This window comes from Dipodomys ordii, unplaced genomic scaffold, assembly GCF_000151885.1.
Source record: "Dipodomys ordii isolate 6190 unplaced genomic scaffold, Dord_2.0 Scaffold107, whole genome shotgun sequence".
NCBI lineage: Eukaryota > Metazoa > Chordata > Mammalia > Rodentia > Heteromyidae > Dipodomys > Dipodomys ordii.
In genome coordinates this window covers 999,025-1,017,455 of record NW_012267323.1, presented here as the reverse complement: position 1 = coordinate 1,017,455, position 18,431 = coordinate 999,025, and the positions used below count along the sequence as shown (strand labels likewise).

The 18,431-nt window shown below is 46.5% G+C and overlaps 1 protein-coding gene across 3 annotated transcripts in view; it reads left to right on the top strand.

Annotated features, from left to right (window-relative positions):
* Positions 1-523: 523 nt before the first annotated feature.
* Positions 524-18,431, top strand: part of Acad11 (acyl-CoA dehydrogenase family, member 11) — a 38,338-nt gene continuing 20,430 nt past the window's right edge. For 2 of the 3 annotated variants that reach the window (XM_013028189.1, XM_013028191.1), the window contains exons 1-12: positions 524-683; positions 4,920-4,997; positions 5,439-5,538; positions 6,560-6,685; positions 7,481-7,642; positions 8,723-8,887; positions 10,401-10,542; positions 11,043-11,164; positions 12,094-12,200; positions 14,084-14,210; positions 16,844-16,921; positions 17,575-17,713. In XM_013028189.1, coding sequence (XP_012883643.1) covers positions 535-683; positions 4,920-4,997; positions 5,439-5,538; positions 6,560-6,685; positions 7,481-7,642; positions 8,723-8,887; positions 10,401-10,542; positions 11,043-11,164; positions 12,094-12,200; positions 14,084-14,210; positions 16,844-16,921; positions 17,575-17,713 — 1,495 coding nt within the window. In that variant the 5' untranslated portion in view covers positions 524-534. The remainder of the gene's footprint in view (positions 684-4,919; positions 4,998-5,438; positions 5,539-6,559; positions 6,686-7,480; positions 7,643-8,722; positions 8,888-10,400; positions 10,543-11,042; positions 11,165-12,093; positions 12,201-14,083; positions 14,211-16,843; positions 16,922-17,574; positions 17,714-18,431) is intronic. The other variant, XM_013028190.1, reaches the window with a different exon arrangement.

The window sequence follows — 18,431 nt, the reverse complement described above, 5'->3', positions numbered from 1 at the left end:
GGCCGCTCGGACGTCGCCTCCCTCACCCGCCGCCGACTCCCAGGGCCAGGGCCTCCTCCCTCCAGAGCCGCCGGGACGGACACGTCTCCGTCACGCCCACCGTCCCACTTCCGGTGCGTCGGCATCATCGCTCCCCCAGCCCACTTCCGGTGAGCCTCCGTCATCGCTCCGCTTCCCCCTCCGCAAATTCTTCTAGAACAGGCAGCGGCAATAGCCTCGGGAGGATCGTAGGTGCCCATCACGAGTAGATAGATGACGACGTTTCTAACTTAATAAAGACCGCGGCGAGAAACGTTCCGGACCTTTTTATTCCAGAGCGCTCGATCCCGCCGGACTCTTTCCTCTTGCACACACAGGGTTGAGTCTTCCTTCTGCCCGTCAGGCGGAGCCCCGCCCACCGGGGTTGCTTAGCAACGGCGCTCAGGGCGCGCGTGATTGGCTAGAATCAGGCCCCGCCCCTCCCCCGGACCTCTCCCTAAATAGCTGACCTGGGCGCGCTGGCGGCCGGTCTGTCAGAGGCGGCGGCGGACAGCCATGGAGCCCCGAGTCCCCGGCCAGCCCGACACCACCGAGGTGCGGCCTCAGCACCGTTTCGACCGCCATGCTCTGGAGGCCTACTTAAGCCAGCACGTGCCTGGCTTCGGGGCCGACCCCCGGGCTGCTCTCCGTGTCACTCAGTTCAGGTATCTATCCGTCCCGGACGGGGCGTCCCGGGCCTGAAGGCCTCTGCAGGCCCCGCGCCCCCCAGCTCGGGCCGCGCGGCGTCCCCTCTCCGGCGAACCCCAGCTAGCGGGCCGGAAGGGAAGCCAACTTCTCTGTGCCAGGGAATCTTGTGGGAAGAGTGAAATTCAAATCCTTCCTCTCCTCCTCTTCCTCCTCCTCCTCTTCCTCCTTCTCTTTCTTCATCTTCCTCCTCCTCCTTCTCCTCTTCCTCCTCCTCCTCCCCCTCCTCCTCCTCCTTCTTCCTGCTCCTTCTCCACCTCCTCCTTCTCCTTCCTCCTCCTCCTCTCCCTCCTCCCCCTCCCTCTTTCTCCACCTCCTCCTTCCTCCTCCTTCCTCCTCTTCTCCTCCTCTTCCTCCTCCTCCTCCTCCACCACTTCCTCCTCCTCCTCCTTCTCTTCCTCCTCTTCCTCCTCCTCCTCCTTTTGCCTCCTCCTCCTCCTTCCTCCTCCTCCTCTTCTCCTCCTCTTCCTCCTCCTCCTCCTCCTCTTCCTCCTCCTCCTCCCCCTCCTCCTCCTCCTTCTTCCTGCTCCTTCTCCACCTCCTCCTTCTCCTTCCTCCTCCTCCTCCCTCCTCCCTCCTCCTCCTCTTCCTCCTCCTCCTCTTCTTCCTCCTCTTCTTCTTTCTCCTCCTCCTCTTCCTCCTCTTCCTCCTCTTCCTCCTCCTCCGCTTCTTCCTCCTCCTCCAAAGGCCTTCCTCCTCCCCCCACCTCCTCCTCCTCCTCCTCTTCTCCTCCTCCTCCCCCCCCAATTGGCTTTATTTCCCTGAAGTGTGTCTGTATTGAGATCCTAAGGAATGCCCTTCCTGACCTTTTGTACCCTTAACTTTAACACAAAAGAGCTTTCTTCTTCTTCCTCCTCCCCCCTTCTTCCCCACTCCTCCTGCTCCCCCTCCCCCTTAATTGGCTTTGTTTCCCTGGAGTGTGTATGTATTCAGATCCTAAGGAATAAAATTGAGTTTCTAGGAAGGTACCTCTCCCTGCCCCCCCCCACTACCACCCATCTAGTTTTCAGTCTGATGTTTGATAATTGACACAAACTAATTTTATACTTTATTTACAATAGTGGGTTTTTTTTAATTAAACAAAGGAGGATTATGGGAGTCCCTGCTTCCAGGAAATTATATCTGCCTCATTCTCTGGAGTTTTATGTTACATAAACTTGGAGAACCTTTCTCCTGATTTGTAATACTTGTCCGTTTTTTTTTCCTTTTTGATTTGTCTTAAAATGGTCTGAAGTCATTTGGAAGGAAGGACTCAAACGTTGCAATAACAGTGCGGTAATAGTAGTCTTCTACCACATTGATGTTTTAACTGTTGGTGTCCGTAACCATGCAAATAGTAGAAAAGGAAATGGGTCAGAGGGAAGAGAGGGTTAAAAATTAATCCTAGTACCTCAGGAGGCTGCGATCTGAGGATGGAGGTTCAATTTCAGGTTTGGCAGAAAAGTCCAAAGAGACTCTTTATCTCCAATCGACCATCAAAAAGCTAGAACTGGAGGCATGGCTCAAGTGATAGAGTACCAGTCTTAGGTAAAAAAAAGAACCAAAAGCCCATAGTTAGTTCAAGCCCCAGCACTGGCTGGTATACACACACACATACACACAAATACACATTAGCCCTCCCACCCCGCAACAACTCCCAAGAAGAGATAGTGGGAGGGACAGTGAAAACAAAGATTAGCAAGACTTCTAACCTAGAAGGCTGTGTTGTAAACAAAACAGACCAAACTTCAAAGTTCAGCTATCATGCAATTATAAAATGACTGGTGAACAAGTTGTGTTTATTGTGGCACAATTCACAGGGTCCAGGTTGTGGAATCAGCGTAAGTACTCCTCAAAGATGAATGGTTAAAGAAAATACGGTACAAATACAACAAGGGGGGAAAAAATGGAGTGTTATTCAGCCATAGAGTAGAATGAGATGGCATCTGTAGGAAAGTGGATGGAACGCGTGACCGTCACGTTAAGCAAAATCAACTGGATTCAGAAAAACACATGCTACATGTTTTTCTCTCATGTCCAGAATCTAGCTCCATAAATCCAAATAAAACACAAGAAGCCCTGAACATAACAGGAGGATTGCTTGCGGAGGGGCGGGGGTAAGGGGGGGCAATGGAAGGTGATAGGGATGGTGAATTAGATCCAAGTACATGATATACATTGTGCAGACACACAGTGATGAAACCCGTCGTGTCGTACAATAAATCACTGGAAAGGAAAACTAGGAAAGCCCCCCAGTTCCCAATTCATGTGTGGGAGGAGAGCGAATGAGAGGTAGAATTAAAAATTAGTTCAAGTCTCCAGCCTGGAATCCTTGTGTCGTAAACCAAGTAGAACAAAGTTCAAACTTCACCCATTGGAGTTCGGCCAGCTTGGCCTTTGGACATCAGCTCCTGCTCCAACCAAAAGTGGATCGTGTTGATCTGCTACTGCTTTGGGAGAGTTGTCCAGCCAAAAGCGAATTCGTTCTCAAATTGATATGAAAACCCGAATCATGCTCCGTTTATTGTTCATCAGCATTTACACAGCTAAGCATGGTGGTGCATACCTGTAATCTTGGCACTCCAGAAGCAGAGGCAGGAGAATCACTATTTCAAGACACAGCCCGGACTATGGTAGTGACTTCCAGGCCAGCTTGATCTCATTTCAGAAATGTTCCATTAGCCTGCTTGAATATTTTTATGGAAGTGTGGATTCCACAGCATGAAAAACTATTGAAATTGGAGACAGTATCATCTATAATATACCAAGTAGCTATGATAAGTCACGTGCCCATAAGATGTCAGGTAGGTAAGAAGAGAAAGTTGAAGAAAACACAACAGAGATCATTCCATTTTTGCCATGGTAACGGGAAATACAGGGTTATCTTGAACTGAAATAGAGATAGCAGAAGAAAAGCAAGTTTAGAGGGAGAATTATCCATCCACTTTGGAATATTAACTTGCAGGGGCCTTTTAGATGTTCCAATGTGTATGTAATTCAGGGTGCAGTTGGGTGTATGACTCTGCAGGTCATGGCAGAGATCTGGAATACAGATCAATTTAAGAGTCATTGGCAAGTAGAACGTTTACAGCTTTGAGATGGACGTACTGACCTAGACAATACATCTGCATAAAGTGGAGATTTAGAGCCTGGTCCATAAGACATTGAATATTAAGATCTTAAGATGTTGGAGACTTAAGAAGAGCTAATGCCTGTGATTCTAGCATCTCAGGAAGCTGACATCTGAGGATCACAGTTCAAACCCAGCCCAGGCAGCAAAGTCCCTGTGAGACTCTTATCTCCAATTAACCACTCAAAAGCCAGAAGTGAGGCTGTGGCTCAAGTGGTAGAGAGCTTGCCTTGAGTTGAAGAGCTCAAGCCCCACAACCAACAAAAAACAAAAACAAAAGGAAGGCACTAAGGAACTTGAGTGGCCACAGAGCTGTGGGGGAGAATCATGATTTGTGTCAGTGACCTTGAAAAGTAACTTCAGTGGAAAGATGGAAATGCAAGTTTGAGCAAAATGGGTCTTGGAACAGAAGATGAATTGGAATAGGGAGCATTTCCACAAAGGTGAATAGAATTTTTTTATTTTGTGCCAGTCCTGGGGCTTGAACTCAGAACCTAGGCACTGTCCCTGAGCCTTTTCTATCAAAACTGGCACTCAACCACTTGAGCCACAGCTCTACTCCACTTCTGGCTTTTGGTGTTTAATGAGAATATCATTGATTTGTGTGCCCAGGCTGGCTTCAAATTGTGATCCTCAGATCTCAGCCTCCTAAGTAGCTAGGATGACAGCCTAAGCCGCCAATGCCTGGCTGTGAATAGAATTTTCAAGGGGATTGAGAAGTGGCTTAAGAAGAGATGTCTATTTGTTTTAAATCACAGCATACCTGAGCCAGGCACTGGTGGCTCACACCTGTCATCCTAGCTATCGGGAGGCTGAGATCTGAGGATCATGGTTCAAAGCCAGCCTGGGTAGGAAAGTCTGAGACTCTTATCTCCAATGAACCACTAGAAAGCCGGCAGTGGCTTCACCTTGGGCAAAAAGAGCTCAAAACCGACAACAATAGTAATAATAATAATAGCATACCTGGAATGAATGGCTTATATTTGTAATCCTAGCTACTCAGGAAGCTAAGCTATGCAGGACAAAGCATTGGATCACTGGACCATACTTCCAGTTCTTTTTTTGCACTGGTTATTTTGAAATACAGTCTTACTTTTTGTCTAGATCCATACACCTGGAACAAGGTCCTCCTATTTTGGGCTTCCCAAAATAGATGGGATAGTAGGTACGTACTACTACGCTAGCTTCTTATCTTTTTTTTTTTTTTTTCTGGTCCTGGGGCCTGAACTCTGGGCCTGGGCGCTGTCCCTCAGCTCTTCAACTCAAGGCTAGCACTCTACCACTTGAGCCTCAGTCCCACTTCTGGCTTTTTCTGCTTATATGGTGCTGAGGGATCGAACCCAGGGCCTCATGCATGCAAGGCAAGCGCTCTACCACTGAGCCACCTTCCCAGACCCCTAGTTTCTTATCTTGAGATGGAGTCTCTCATACTCCCTTGAGCCCCGGCTGGCCTGGGAACCTGCCTTTCTACCTGCTGCTTTGTCACAGGTTTGATTTCCTTCAATCATTCATTCAATTTCCTGTTTCTTCTGACATTTCAGGCAGATGCGGGGGAAGAAGCAAAACACATCTTTATGGCTGGCCTTTCTGTTTTGTTTTTGTCTAGGTCAGGACAGTCCAATCCTACCTTTTACCTCCAAAAGGGCACGCGAGGATACGTGCTCAGGAAAAAGCCTCCAGGCTTACTTCTTCCCAAAGCACACAAGGTATGCATAGAAATACAGTCTCAACACAGAGCGGTTTAAGCTGCTTGTAAAATAAAAAAGTCGTCTTGTGTTTGCCAACTAGTATGAATGCATTTTATTTCTAGTCAAAAATCCACTTGAAGCTGGGCGCCGGTGGCTCACACCTGACATCCTAGCTATTCAAAGGCTGAGATCTGAGGATCACAGTTCAAAGCCAGCCCAGGCAGGAAAGGCTGTGAGACTCTTACCTCCCACGAACCACCAAAAAACCGGAAGTGGCGCTATGGCTCAAGTGGTAGAGCGCTCACCTTGAGCTGAAGAGCTGAGGGACAGCACCCAGGCCCAGAGCTCAAGCCCCATGACTGACCAAAATAAATATTGAATTGTAAATTCCTTTTGTTTTTAAAAAAGAGGTTTGGGGTTAAAATCTAAAGCTAGCTCCCCTTCCCTCTTCCTCTCTTCCCTTTCCCTTTCCCCTTCCTTCCTAACTTCGTTAATGGTGCTGGGACTCAAACCCAGGACACCCTGCCTGTTAGGTAAGTTTTCCACCAATGAGCTACATCCCCAGCCCACAGCTACTGAGCAAACGCAGTCCTCTCGTGGGTTCTGTTCTCCCTGTGCAGTTCACTGCACATATATAACCAGCCAGTGGCTATCTTCAGTGCTAATCATCTCTTGCTGGCTGTGGTACAGCCCTGGGGGACCCTTTCTGAGCCCCCTTGGGAAGATGGGAAAGGAGAGTAAGCCCATGAGCAGAAAACTGCTAGGCAGAAAGCGATGTTTCACAATTAAAAAATGTGTGGAATACTGAGGTCAGAAACTATAACCGCACAGAACCCCAGCCTATAATCCTGACTAACCCATCATTTTTAGTGCCCATCTAACTCATCATTGTAATGACTGCACTGACTCCTTTTTAGGAAATGATGATGCTCAGGGTTATTTACTGGCATTATTTGGCAGTTGATTTCTAGTGAAGGTTTAGCACGAAAGTTATTGAATAATTTCCACTTCTTTTTTAATTTCTCCTCATCGTATGCAGATTGATAGAGAATTTAGAGTCCAGCAAGCTTTGTTTTCTGCGGGATTTCCCGTTCCCCGGCCATTGCTATACTGCAGTGATGTGTCCATCATCGGGACTGAATTTTACCTGATGGAATACGTGCAGGTGAGTGATCTTTGTCTGTCTGCTACTCTGATTTTTCATGATGTTGCTTTCATTGGATGAAATTTTACAGCCAGCTCTGGTGGCTCACATCTGTCATCCTAGCTACTCAGGAGGCGGAGATCTGAGGGTTGTGGTTCAAAGCCAGCCAGGGCAGGAAAGCGTGTGAGACTCTTATCTCCAATTAACAGCCAGAAAATCAGAAGCGGAACTGTGGCTCAAAATGGTAGAGGGCTAGCCTTGGGCAAAAAGAGCTCAAGGATAGCGCCCAGGTCCAGGTCAAACCCCATTACCAACCAAAAAAAAAAAAAAAAGGAAAGAAATTTTACTGTAATATTCTTACGTGGTATAGTTTATTCAACTAAAATGTTGAATAGCCTAAAACATTGTCAGGGCTTTAATTTTTCTTTTAATTTGAGCGTATGTGAGAAGGGAAGGTTGGAATGGGTTAGGAACCAATTTAATAATTAAGGCACATTGGTTTATTTCTTACACTTCCCCCTAGGTGTCAGTAATGAGCTACCTATACTAAAATCCCAAAAGTCCCAGAGATGTTGGGCTCAGGGAACCTACCCCATTATAGAAGGACCAGATCACTAAGAATAAATCCAAATTGCTTTTTAATTGTGCGTGCGTGTGTATGTGTGGGGGGGTGAAATTCAAGTTGGGTTTAGTTTTATCCTTTAGGTTCACCTTGATAGACCCTAATGTTTTCCTTTTGTCCTGTGTTTCTAACATACTCAACATAGTCCAGGTTTGGACTGTCAAACTGACTTCCTGGAGTAATCCCTCCCATAGGGTCGGATCTTTCGTGACTTCTCACTTCCCGGATTGAGTCAAGCGGAACGCTCAGCCATATATGTCGCCATGGTCGAGACACTGGCCCGGCTCCATTCCTTGAGCATAAGCTCATTGCAGCTGCAAGGGTACGGCACAGGTGCCGGGTACTGCAGGCGGCAGGTAATACGTGCATCACGCGCGCGAGCACACACACGATATATTTATATATTACATAATGTTATATATTATAACGTTAAGCAATATATGCCGTATATTTTGTTCGGCAAAGCCATCTGTTGCAGATTCTTCTTCACTTCATTTACCAAGATATTTCCTGCCCAGTTTTTCCTCTCTGAGTTGTGCTAACAGTCAATGACTTAGCTTTACCAAGATCAGCCTGTGGAGTAGCTAGGATTACAGGCGTGAGCCACCAGTGCCCAGCCATCAGTGCCATTACTCCCACTTCACTTCCTTGGCCTACACTGAATCGGGTGATGCCTGAGGAAGTGACGGAGACACAATTTAAGACTAGGTCAGTAAGGCTCTGAAGATAAATGCATGTTTACCCTGTGGCACTAAGTTGTACAGAGATGCACTGGGCAATGCAGAGTTCCTTAGAAGATAAATAATGTAATAACTCTACTTGTTGGAGAACCTCGAATGTGTTTGCTTCTACTCTCTTTTCAGGAGTGATTTGTTTCCTTTGAGCACCCAGAATACTTCTTTATTTGGATGTGTGTATTTGAAGGCATTTTGTTTTTCTCTCATAGTCATTACTGATAAAGACTAGAACACACATCTCGCAGTGCAAAGGCTACCCCCTGCCCTCCTCTGCCCCAACAGAAAGCTAGATAACTGGGCTGGGAAGGTGGCTCAGTGATAGAGCGCTCACCTAGCCTGCATGAAGCCCTGTGTTCAATTCCTCAGGACCACATACATAGAAAAAAGCCGGAAGTGGTGCTGTGGCTCAAGTGGTAGGGCGCTAGCCTTGAACGAAAGCAGCTCATGGACAGCACCCAGGTCCTGAGTTCAAGCCCCAGGACTGGCAAAAAAAAAAAAAAGCTAGATAACTAAAACAAAACTGGCTGGAAGGGAGACTTAGAGGTTTTAAGTCTTAGGCAGGTGTGAGTTTCACTTACAGGCTTTCATTTTGAGCACTTAGGAGCCACACGAAACTTGACGCCATTCAATTTAACTTCTGAATCCCTGAATCTTTCCTTCCACCCTCGGCTCTACCGTTTTCCTCACCTGTGTTTTCAGGTCTCGACCTGGACGAAACAGTACGAGGCTGCCGCTCATCAGGACATCCCCGCCATGAGACAGCTGTCTGAGTGGCTCATGAAGAACTTGCCAGACAATGACAATGAGGAGAGTTTGATCCATGGGGATTTTAAATTAGATAATATCGTTTTCCACCACAAAGAGGTACGACAGACCAGGTTTTATAATCAATCTCACTGGATTATAGGCCTGATCCAAGACACAGGTACCCCATAGTGGTCTCCCCAGAGTATCGAAAGACCCCCGTACGTTCCTCCTCTCATCCTATGGTTCAGAATTGTCTGCTCATTCAGGGCTTTTAGACATGAGCCATGCCGATGTTCTTGTCTGGGTAGATGTGGTTCGCTTTCATGTAGGCTCTAATCACAAATGGAAGCTGATTGACCACTGAAGAAGGACCTGTAATTTTTTTTTTTTTTGGGTCCGGTCGTGGGGACTGAACTCTGGGCCTGGGCACTGTCCCTCAGCTCTTCAACTCAAGGCTAGTGCTCTACCACTTGAGCCACAGCGCCACTTCCGGCTTTTTGCGTATTTGGTGCTGAGGAATCGAACCCAGGGGCTCAGGCATGCAAGGCAAGCGCTCTACCACTGAGCCACCTTCCCAACCCTGGACCTGTAATTTTTTACATGTACAGTTCTACTCTCTTTCATTCTCTCCCTCCTTCCCACCCCCACCAATACCACAGCTTGAACTCAAGAGCCTCCAGTTCATTTGACCTGCTTAGTGAGCATCCGACCACTTGGACCACTTGTCAAGCTTTGTCCTGGTTAACTGGAGATAGAAACTCAAATTTTTCAGCCCAGGACTGGCTTTGCAGTTTGGTCCTCAGATCTCAACCTCTTGAGTTAGCTAGTATTACAGGTGTGAGCCGCTGGTATCTATCACTATTTCCAAAGACATTTTCCAACTCTTAGTCAAAATATGAAGCTTGTCCATGTTTGTGTTCTGTCCCCTAGTTCATCACGTTGTTGCATAATGTGGCTCACACCTGTAGTTCTTGCTACTCAGGAGGCTGAATCTCGGTTCAAAGCCAACCCTGGACAGAAAACGCCAAGAAACTCTTACCTCCAATTAACACCAGACTGGGTATGTGTGGCTCAAGTGATAGCGTGCCAGTTGCGATTAATCAAGAAAGCCAACTGATAGCAAGAGGCACTGAGTTCAAGCCCTCCCATCCCCCAAATGGTATATTATATAGCAGTTACAGGTTTTGGCCATCATGTTTGTCACATACTTAAATTCATCACCAGAGCAAATGCTTAACTATACATGCAAACTCAACACCTGCCCAGGAGTAGAGATCTTAACACAGTCCTGGCCATAAATCCCTTCTCAAACATCCAAAGCTTTGTACGCTCCAGAAAATATGAGTGGCTGTGTGCTGTCTGTCTCAGTAATGAGAGATACCGTTTGTTGTTGTTGTTGCTGCTGCTGCTGTTGTTTTGCCAGTTCTGGGGCTTGAACTCAGGGTCTGGGCGCTATCCCTGAGCTGCTTCTGCTTAAGGCTAGCGCTCTGCCACTTGAGCCACAATACCACTTGCAGCTTTTTAATCTGCTGATGTGGTACCGAGGAATCAAACCCAGGGCTTCATGCATGCCAGACAAGCACTGTACCACGGAGCCCCCTTCCCACCCCCTCTTCACTTTGAATTTCAGTGTCGTGTGATAGCCGTCCTGGACTGGGAGCTGTCCACCATTGGTCACCCCTTGTCCGATGTCGCTCATCTATCCATGTTCTACTTTTGGCCACGGACAATTCCAATGATAAACCGAGGTTCTCATTTTCACACAAGCACAGGTACAAAAGCGTCATATGTACATTGCTATGATAATAAACTCGTCTTCATTATTGTCACCGCTAAATATGCGTCTTGCAGTTTTGGATTTTTTTTTTTTGTCTCTTAATGTTTCTAGCCAGGCACCAGTGGCTCACGCCTGTCATCCTAGCTACTCAGGAGGCTGAGGTCTGAGGATCACGGTTCAAAGCCAGCCTGGACAGGAAAGTCCGTGAGACTCTTATTTCCAATAAAACACCAGAAAACCAGAGGTGGCGCTGTGACTCAAATGGTAGAGCGCTCGCCTTGAGCTGAAGAGCTGAGGGACGGCGCCCAGGCCCAGAGTTCAAGCAGTGATATCTTTCTGAGTTTCACATCCCACGTGGGGTCGTCGACACAAGTGGAGGAATGGTTATTCCGTCTGGTTTTGCATACCATCTGCTGGTTCACATGCTATCGTGTGATATTTGTACATTGTCTTTGACAAGCCAGATGACCTTCCTGTTATGTGCTGCGTGTATAGGGTTGCCATCAATGGAGGAGCTAATCTCCGTGTACTGCCACTGCAGAGGGATTCCTTCTCATCTTCCCAACTGGAACTTCTTCCTGGCCCTCTCCTACTTTAAATTCGCTGGAATATCACAGGTAAGTAAGCATTTGAAACATGTTGTTTCACCGTTAGTTCCTCATGTTCTGTTGACAGTATTTTCTAATCTCCAAGGGGTGTGTGTGTGTGTGTGTGTGTGTGTGTCTAATTTTGAGAAGAAACGGAGCCAAGTTTATGAGGTTTTTCTCAAGAACATTTTATTTTATTTACTTTTTTGATTTTTTTTTTTTTTTTGTCAGTCGTGGGGCTTGAACTCTGGGCCTGGGCGCTGTCCCTCAGCTCTTCAGCTCAAGGCAAGCACTCTACCACTTGAGCTACAGAGCCACTTCCGGTTTTCTGGTGGTTTATTGGAGTTAGGAGTCTCACGGTCTTTCCTGCCTGGGCTGGCTTTGAACCGTGATCCTCAGATCTCAGCCTCCTGAGTAGCTAGGATTACAGGCGTGAGCCACCAGCGCCCGGCGTTTATTTACTTTTTTGGTGTCAGTCCTGTGGGGCTTGAACTCGGGGCCCGGGTGCTGTCCCTGAGCTTCCTTTGCTCAAGGCTGGCACTTACCACTTGAGCCTCAGCTCCACTTCCCAGCTATTTTTGGTAGTTAATTGGAAATCATCATTACATTAATCCAGATTCCAGATGCTTTGAGTCTTAAGGGGTTTAAAAATTTGAGATGCTTGGGACTGAGAAGGTGGCTCAGTGGTCGAGTGCTCACCTAGCATGCATGAAGCCCTGAGTTCCATTCCTCAGTACCACCTACACAGAAAAAGGCAGAAGTGGCGCTGTGGCTCATGTGATAGAGTGCTAACCTTGAGTTAAAAAAGCTCAAGGACAGTGCCCAGGCCCTGAGTTCAAGCCCCAGGACTAGAAGAAAAAAAATTGAGATGCTTCATCAAGATTAGAAATTAGAAGGAAAAGACAGTTGAAGGACATTTGCTGGTGAATTTTAATTGTTCTATGCTTATTTGCTCATAGGGAGTGTACAGCAGATACCTTATGGGAAATAATTCATCTGAGGATAGCTTTCTGGTTGCCAATACTGTGCAACCACTGGCAGAAACTGGATTACAACTCGCAAGAAGGTGAGGAAAATAGATTCTTTGCATAACTCAAATGAGAGCTGTCGAAGCGTGTTCCACAAAGCCTTGGCAGTCTTCGTTTACACAGTTCACAAATCATCGTTACGTAAATGGGAGCCCTAAACTGTAATGGAATAGGAAGTGTTTTTTGTTTTGTTTTTTTTGTTTTGTTTTGCTGGTCATGGAGTCTGAACTCTGGGCCTGGGCGCTGTCCCTGGGCTCTTCAGCTCAAAGCTAGTGCTCTAATACTTTAGCCACAGCGCCACTTCTGGTTTTTTCTGCTTATGTGGTGCTGAGGAATTGAACCCAGGGCCTCATGCATGCGCTCTACCACTGAGCCACCTTCCCAGCCCGTTTTTTTGTTTTTAATGTCAGGATTTCTCTTACTAACCATAGCAATTTTGTTGTTGTTGTTTTCTTATGCTGGTACTAAGGCTTGAACTCAGGACCTGTATGCTATCCCTTGGCTTTATTCATTTAAGGTTGGCACTTAACCACTTGAGCCACACATCCACTTTCAGCTTTCTGTTGGTTAGTTGGAGATAAGAGCCTCATGGAAGCCAGGTGCCGGTGGCTCACACCTGTCATCCTAGTTCACAGGAGGCTGAAATCTGAGGATCACGGTTCAAAGTCAGCAAGGGCAGGAAAGTTCATGAGACTCTTCAGTGAACCACCAGAAAACCAGAAGTGGCACTGTGGCTCAAGTGGTAGAAGGCTTCCTTGAGCTGAAGAGCTGAGGAACAGTGCCCAGGCCCAGAGTTCAAGCCCCACAACCAACAATAACAAAAAAGTCTCATGGACCTCCTTATCTGCACTGGGCTGGCTTTGAACTGTTGCCCTCAGATCTCAACCTCCTGAGTAGCTAGGATTACAGGCAAAAGCCACTGCTGCCTGGCCACAACATTTTTTTTAAATAAAGAAATATGTTATAGTTCTAAACGTAAGTTAACCTAAAATACTTTTTGTTGTTGTTGCTGGTCATGGGGCTTGAATTCAGGCTGTGGGCACTGTCCCTAAGTTCTTTTGTTCAAGACTTAGTACTCTACCACTTTGAGTTACAGGGCCATATCAAGGTTTTTAAGTTAATTGGAGATAAAGAGTCTCACAGGACTTTCCTGCCCAGGCTGGCTTCAAACCACGATCCTCAGATCTCAGCCTTCTGAGTACCTAGGATGACAGGCGTGAGCCACTGGCACCTGGGTCCAAAATACTTTTTGAATTCCCATATTTATGATCAAAAATATTTTTGCCAGCTTGAATGTAATAGCTGTTTAAATACAGATAGCACTCTCGTGTTGCCTTCTAATATTGAAGGCACATATACCTATGTAAAAGTACATATGATGTAAGTGGGTTTCTTATTAGAAATATGGCTTTCTCTCACAGCAGCGAAACTGCATGAAAGTTTGTGTGGACATTTGCTGAGTGGCATTGGCACTCCGGTCTCTGTCAGGGGAGCACTCTGTTTTATTTTGTTTTTTGTCAGTCCTGGGTCTTGAACTCTGGGCCTGGGCGCTGTCCCTCAGCTCTTCAGCTCAAGGCGAGCTTGAGCCACTTCTGGCTTTTCCTGCTTATGTGGTGCTAAGGAATCGAACCCAGGGCCTCATGCATACAAGGCAAGCACTCAACCACTGAGCCACCTTTCCAGCCCTGTGGGGAGCATTCTTTGAGGCACACCCTATGCTTGGTCGGCCACACCCCCACCGCCCACTTGGTGCATGCGTGGTCCTGTCCCTGAGAAAGTCAGCCCGAGCCTCAGCCCCTTCTGCACAATACTTTGGCTTAGCTGGATGTCCTTCACATTTCCTAGAGAAGCTAGGTCTAGTAGCGATTTTGGACGTCTTTGTAACCTCTGTTTGTTCATTTTCTTCTTCATTTGGCCAAAGATCTTTTAATACCGAGCTGCCCCCAGTGGATAATACCAGACAGTTGTTCATGCAGACTATGAAAGGCCAGGAAGTCCTCAGGAAAGTGAAACACTTTATGCAGCGCCACATCCTCCCTGCCGAAAAGGTATCGTATACACCCTGGCCTCGTGCGCTAGAGCACCGTGAGCTGCGGGAGGCAGAGCCACAGGGCTACTCTCCACACACAGTCCTCACGCAGACTCGCTGGGTCTCACACCGACACGGCTTTGTTTCCAGCACTGGGGATGGAACCCAGGGCTTCACGCGTGTGAAGCAGTGCTCTACCAGTGATCTGTATTCCCAGCATAGTACACCAACATCCTAACGTCACACGATGCCAGCTACTGAGTCTTGATCTCATACGTTGTCAGCTATGAAGAGTCTTGATCTGAGTTTCTTGATACTTTTACATAATTGTAAATTCCCTATAAGCAAAAGAATGTAAGCTTCATGGAGTCACACACACACACACACAAACAAACACACACACTCACTGCACTGTGATCCTATTAACCTTCCCATTATTCTCTCTTGTCCCCACCATCTCTCTCCAGTCCCCTTTTCACAGAGCTATCCTAATGACTTGTGGAAACTCCTAGAAAAGCATGAGGCAGAACATAACCCGTCGTCTGTGAAAATGTTTCAAACCTGTTCTCCCTATTTAAAATCTATAGGAAGTCCTAAAACCAGCATGTCATACAGGAACAAGGAACATAACATAGGATGCAGGGTACACTCCTTTTCTTTTGTATTTTTTTTTTTTAGTTGGTTGTAACCTTGAACTCAGCACCTGGGCACTGTCCCCAAGCTTTTGTGCTCAAGATTAGTGCTCTGCCACTTTGAACTTCAGCTCTACTTCTGTTTTTTTTTTTTGGGGGGGGGTGACTAATTGGAAATAAGACTCTTATAGACTTTCCTGGTCCAGGCTGGCTTTGAACCACAAGCCTCAGATCTCAGCCTCCTGAGTAGCTAGGATGACAGGCTCAAGCCACCGGTGCCCGCCTCCAGAGTACACTTTTAACACAAACATAACATGGCACCTCCTCTCCTCTGAATAGGAATGGACCGGGGTAGGGAGAGAAGTGTTGATTTCTTTTGGACGACTTAAGTTGGAAGTGAACATGCTTTCTTGGAAGCTCCAGTATAGGATTCTAAACCAACACTCTCCCAAGTCATATCTCAGTGAAGAAAGAGGCAGCATGTTGAAGGTGGTGTATGAGAAGCCAGGCACCAGATGTAATTTCTGCTGTCCCTGACTCCCTGTGCTGTTCAGGGCTCTCCCCATTTCTCCAGTGGCGCCGTCTTCCTCTCTATCGCTACCTGGAATATCTCCTCTGCTGTCCTGTCTCTTCTCTTGGACAGTCATGCCAAGTATAGTTCTATCTAGCCATCTTCTCGTTTGATTTTCATCAATTTACATAAATTTGTTATAAATTATACCTATAAATATATGTGTTATATTTATATAAATATACAAGTTATATAAATGGATATTATATATAGATATATTGTTATATATTATATACATCTATTAATGTGTCGTACAATATATATCGTAGTATATAAATCCATATTATAACTTTCTTTTGAGCCAGGTTCTTGCTGTGTTTCCCAGGCTGGCCAAGAACCCTTATCTTCTTTTTTTTTTTTTGTCAGTTGTGGGGCTTGAATTTGGGGCTTGGGTGCTGTCCCTGCACTCTTCCACTCAAGGCAAGCGCTCTACCACTTGAGCCACAGTGGCACTTGCCATTTTCTTTCTATTTTTTTTTTTTTTTGGTCGGTCATGGGGCTTGAACTCTGGGCCTGGGCTCTGTCCCTCAGCTCTTCAGCTCAAGGCAAGCACTGTACCACTTGAGCCACAGCGCCACTTCCGGTTTTCTGGTAGTTTATTGGAGATAAGAGTCTCATCGACTTTTCTGCCTGGGCTGGCTTTGAACCGCAATCCTCAGATCTCAGCCTCCTAAATAGCTAGGATGACAGGCGTGAGCCCCTCCCCCGTCCCCCCCCCCCACCAGGCTAGAACCCTTATCTAAATCATTCATCTAGCCTCAGCCTCCTGGCAGCTGGGACTAGAGGTACACACCACCACACCTGGTGTAACAAATTATGTTTCCCATTTTAAGGGTTCTTTCTGTAGGAAGGTATGTTATTGAATTTTGAGTCCTACTCTACCACAGCTACATTTTAGGGGCACAAAACATTAAACCACGTTTTCAAACAATTGCATCACCACTGGCATACTTGCTTAGCACTGTAGTCTCTCCCCCAGAGGTAACCAGAGACCAGGACATCCTAAATGTGCTACACATTGTATCTATTACCGAACACAATAGCATCGACTGTTTTTATGGCACCATGAGAGGTGGAAATAACAAACGACCCTAAACAGGAAATCTTCCAATTCAGCTGACTTCCTGACAGAAACGACAGGAGCAGTTCAGCCTGGTGTCCAGGAATGCATGGATCCTCCTCTCCTTCCTGACTTTTTGCCAAATAGTTGTTCATGGCCTGGAGGAACTTACCAGGTCCCTTCCAGCACAGCTGTACAATACTAAATACACATTTCAATTGTTTTGAATTTTTCACCTAACCACACAGGCACACACTGGGATACTACTGATTAGCAGCTGAGAAAAGTCACTTCACTTAAAAATGTATATTTTACATATTAATCAGTTTCCAATGTAGTTTTCTCTGTGTTAAATCAAGCTCACTTTTCCCCCTTTTTGTTGCTTTAAGGAGGTCCATGAGTACTATGTGCAAAATGAAAATTCAGCAGACATATGGAGACAGCCTTCTGTGATGGATAAACTCAAGGTAAGAAGGGGGAAAAAAAAGCGATCATTGGAAACAATGCAGGCGTTTCTGGTGACCTTAGGTTTTGTTGCTTTCGATATGTAAATGTACCAGTAGTTGGGTGCTGGTGGCTCACGCCTGTCATCCTAGCTACTCAGGAGGCTGAGATCTAAGGATCGTGCTTCAAAGCCAGCTTGGTCAGGAAAAGTCCATGAGACTCTTCTCTCCAGTAAACCACCAGAAAACCAGAAGTGGCGTTGTGGCTCAAGTGGAAGAGCACTTACCTTAAGCTGAAGAGCTGAGGGACAGCACCCAGGCACAGAGTTCAAGCCCCATGACAAAAAAAAAAAAAGTATCAGTAATAACTTTTTTTTTGGGGGGGGGGGAGTGTCCGGTCGTGGGGCCTGGAGGTGACACTGTGGCTCAAGTGGTAGAGCGCTCACCTTGAGCTGAAGAGCTGAGGGACAGCGTCCAGGCCCCATGACCGACAAAAAAAAAATAAATAAACATCGCAATGACATTATTAAATCTTTTAAAGTCTTTCAGTAGGATTAAGTGTTTTTCCAGGCCCCATGACCGACAAAAAAAAAAAAAAAAAGGTGTCTTGTATCATTCGGTTGCTTTAGGGTCATGGCAAACTCTGACGGTGCTGGCACGTTCCCTCCCTTTGACAGGAAATGGCCAAGGCCGAGGGGCTGTGGAACCTGTTTCTGCCAGCCGTGAGTGGGCTCAGCCAAGTCGACTACGCCCTGATTGCGGAAGAAACCGGGAAGTGCCACTTCGCCCCCAACGTCTTCAACTGCCAGGCCCCAGGTTACTATGCTACACAGCATTTTCTCGGCTCTTTTGTCTTCTTACGTGACAGGCTTCTGCACAAAGCCATCGATGTATAGATTTTGTTACAGTTCTGCTTCTCAGTAACTTTGAAATGCAAAAACAAGATGGAGTTTGGCCTCTCTCTTGTCTCTCTCTTTTGTGCCAGTTACTACGGCTTGAACTCGGGGCTTTGGCTGCCTTCCCTTCGCTGTTTTTGCTCAAGGCTGGTGCTCCACCATTCGAGCCACAGCTCCCCTTCCAGATTTTTGGTGGTTACTTGGAGAATAAGGGTCTTATGGTTTTGTCTGCCTGGCTGACTTCCAAGTGTGATCCTCAGATCTCAGCCTCCTGAGTAGCTATGATTACAGGCATGAGCCACCAGCTCCCAACTTGACATAAGCACTTTCATAGAGGGAAAAACTTTTCATAGAAGTAACTGGGCCTATTTTTCAACACATAAGAAATCATTTCTCCAGCTTCTCATAAGAAACTGATAATTTGGGATTTTTTTTTTTTTGGTCAGTCTTGGGGCTTGTCCCCTGAGCTTCTTTTTGCTTAAAGCTACTACTTATTTTTACTTAAGGCTACTACTTTGAGCCACAGCTCCATTTCCAGCTTTTTCTGTGTATGTGGTACTGAAGAATCAGACCGAGGGCTTCATGTATGCTAGGCGAGCACTCTACCACGGAGCCACCTTCCCAACCATTGGAAAATG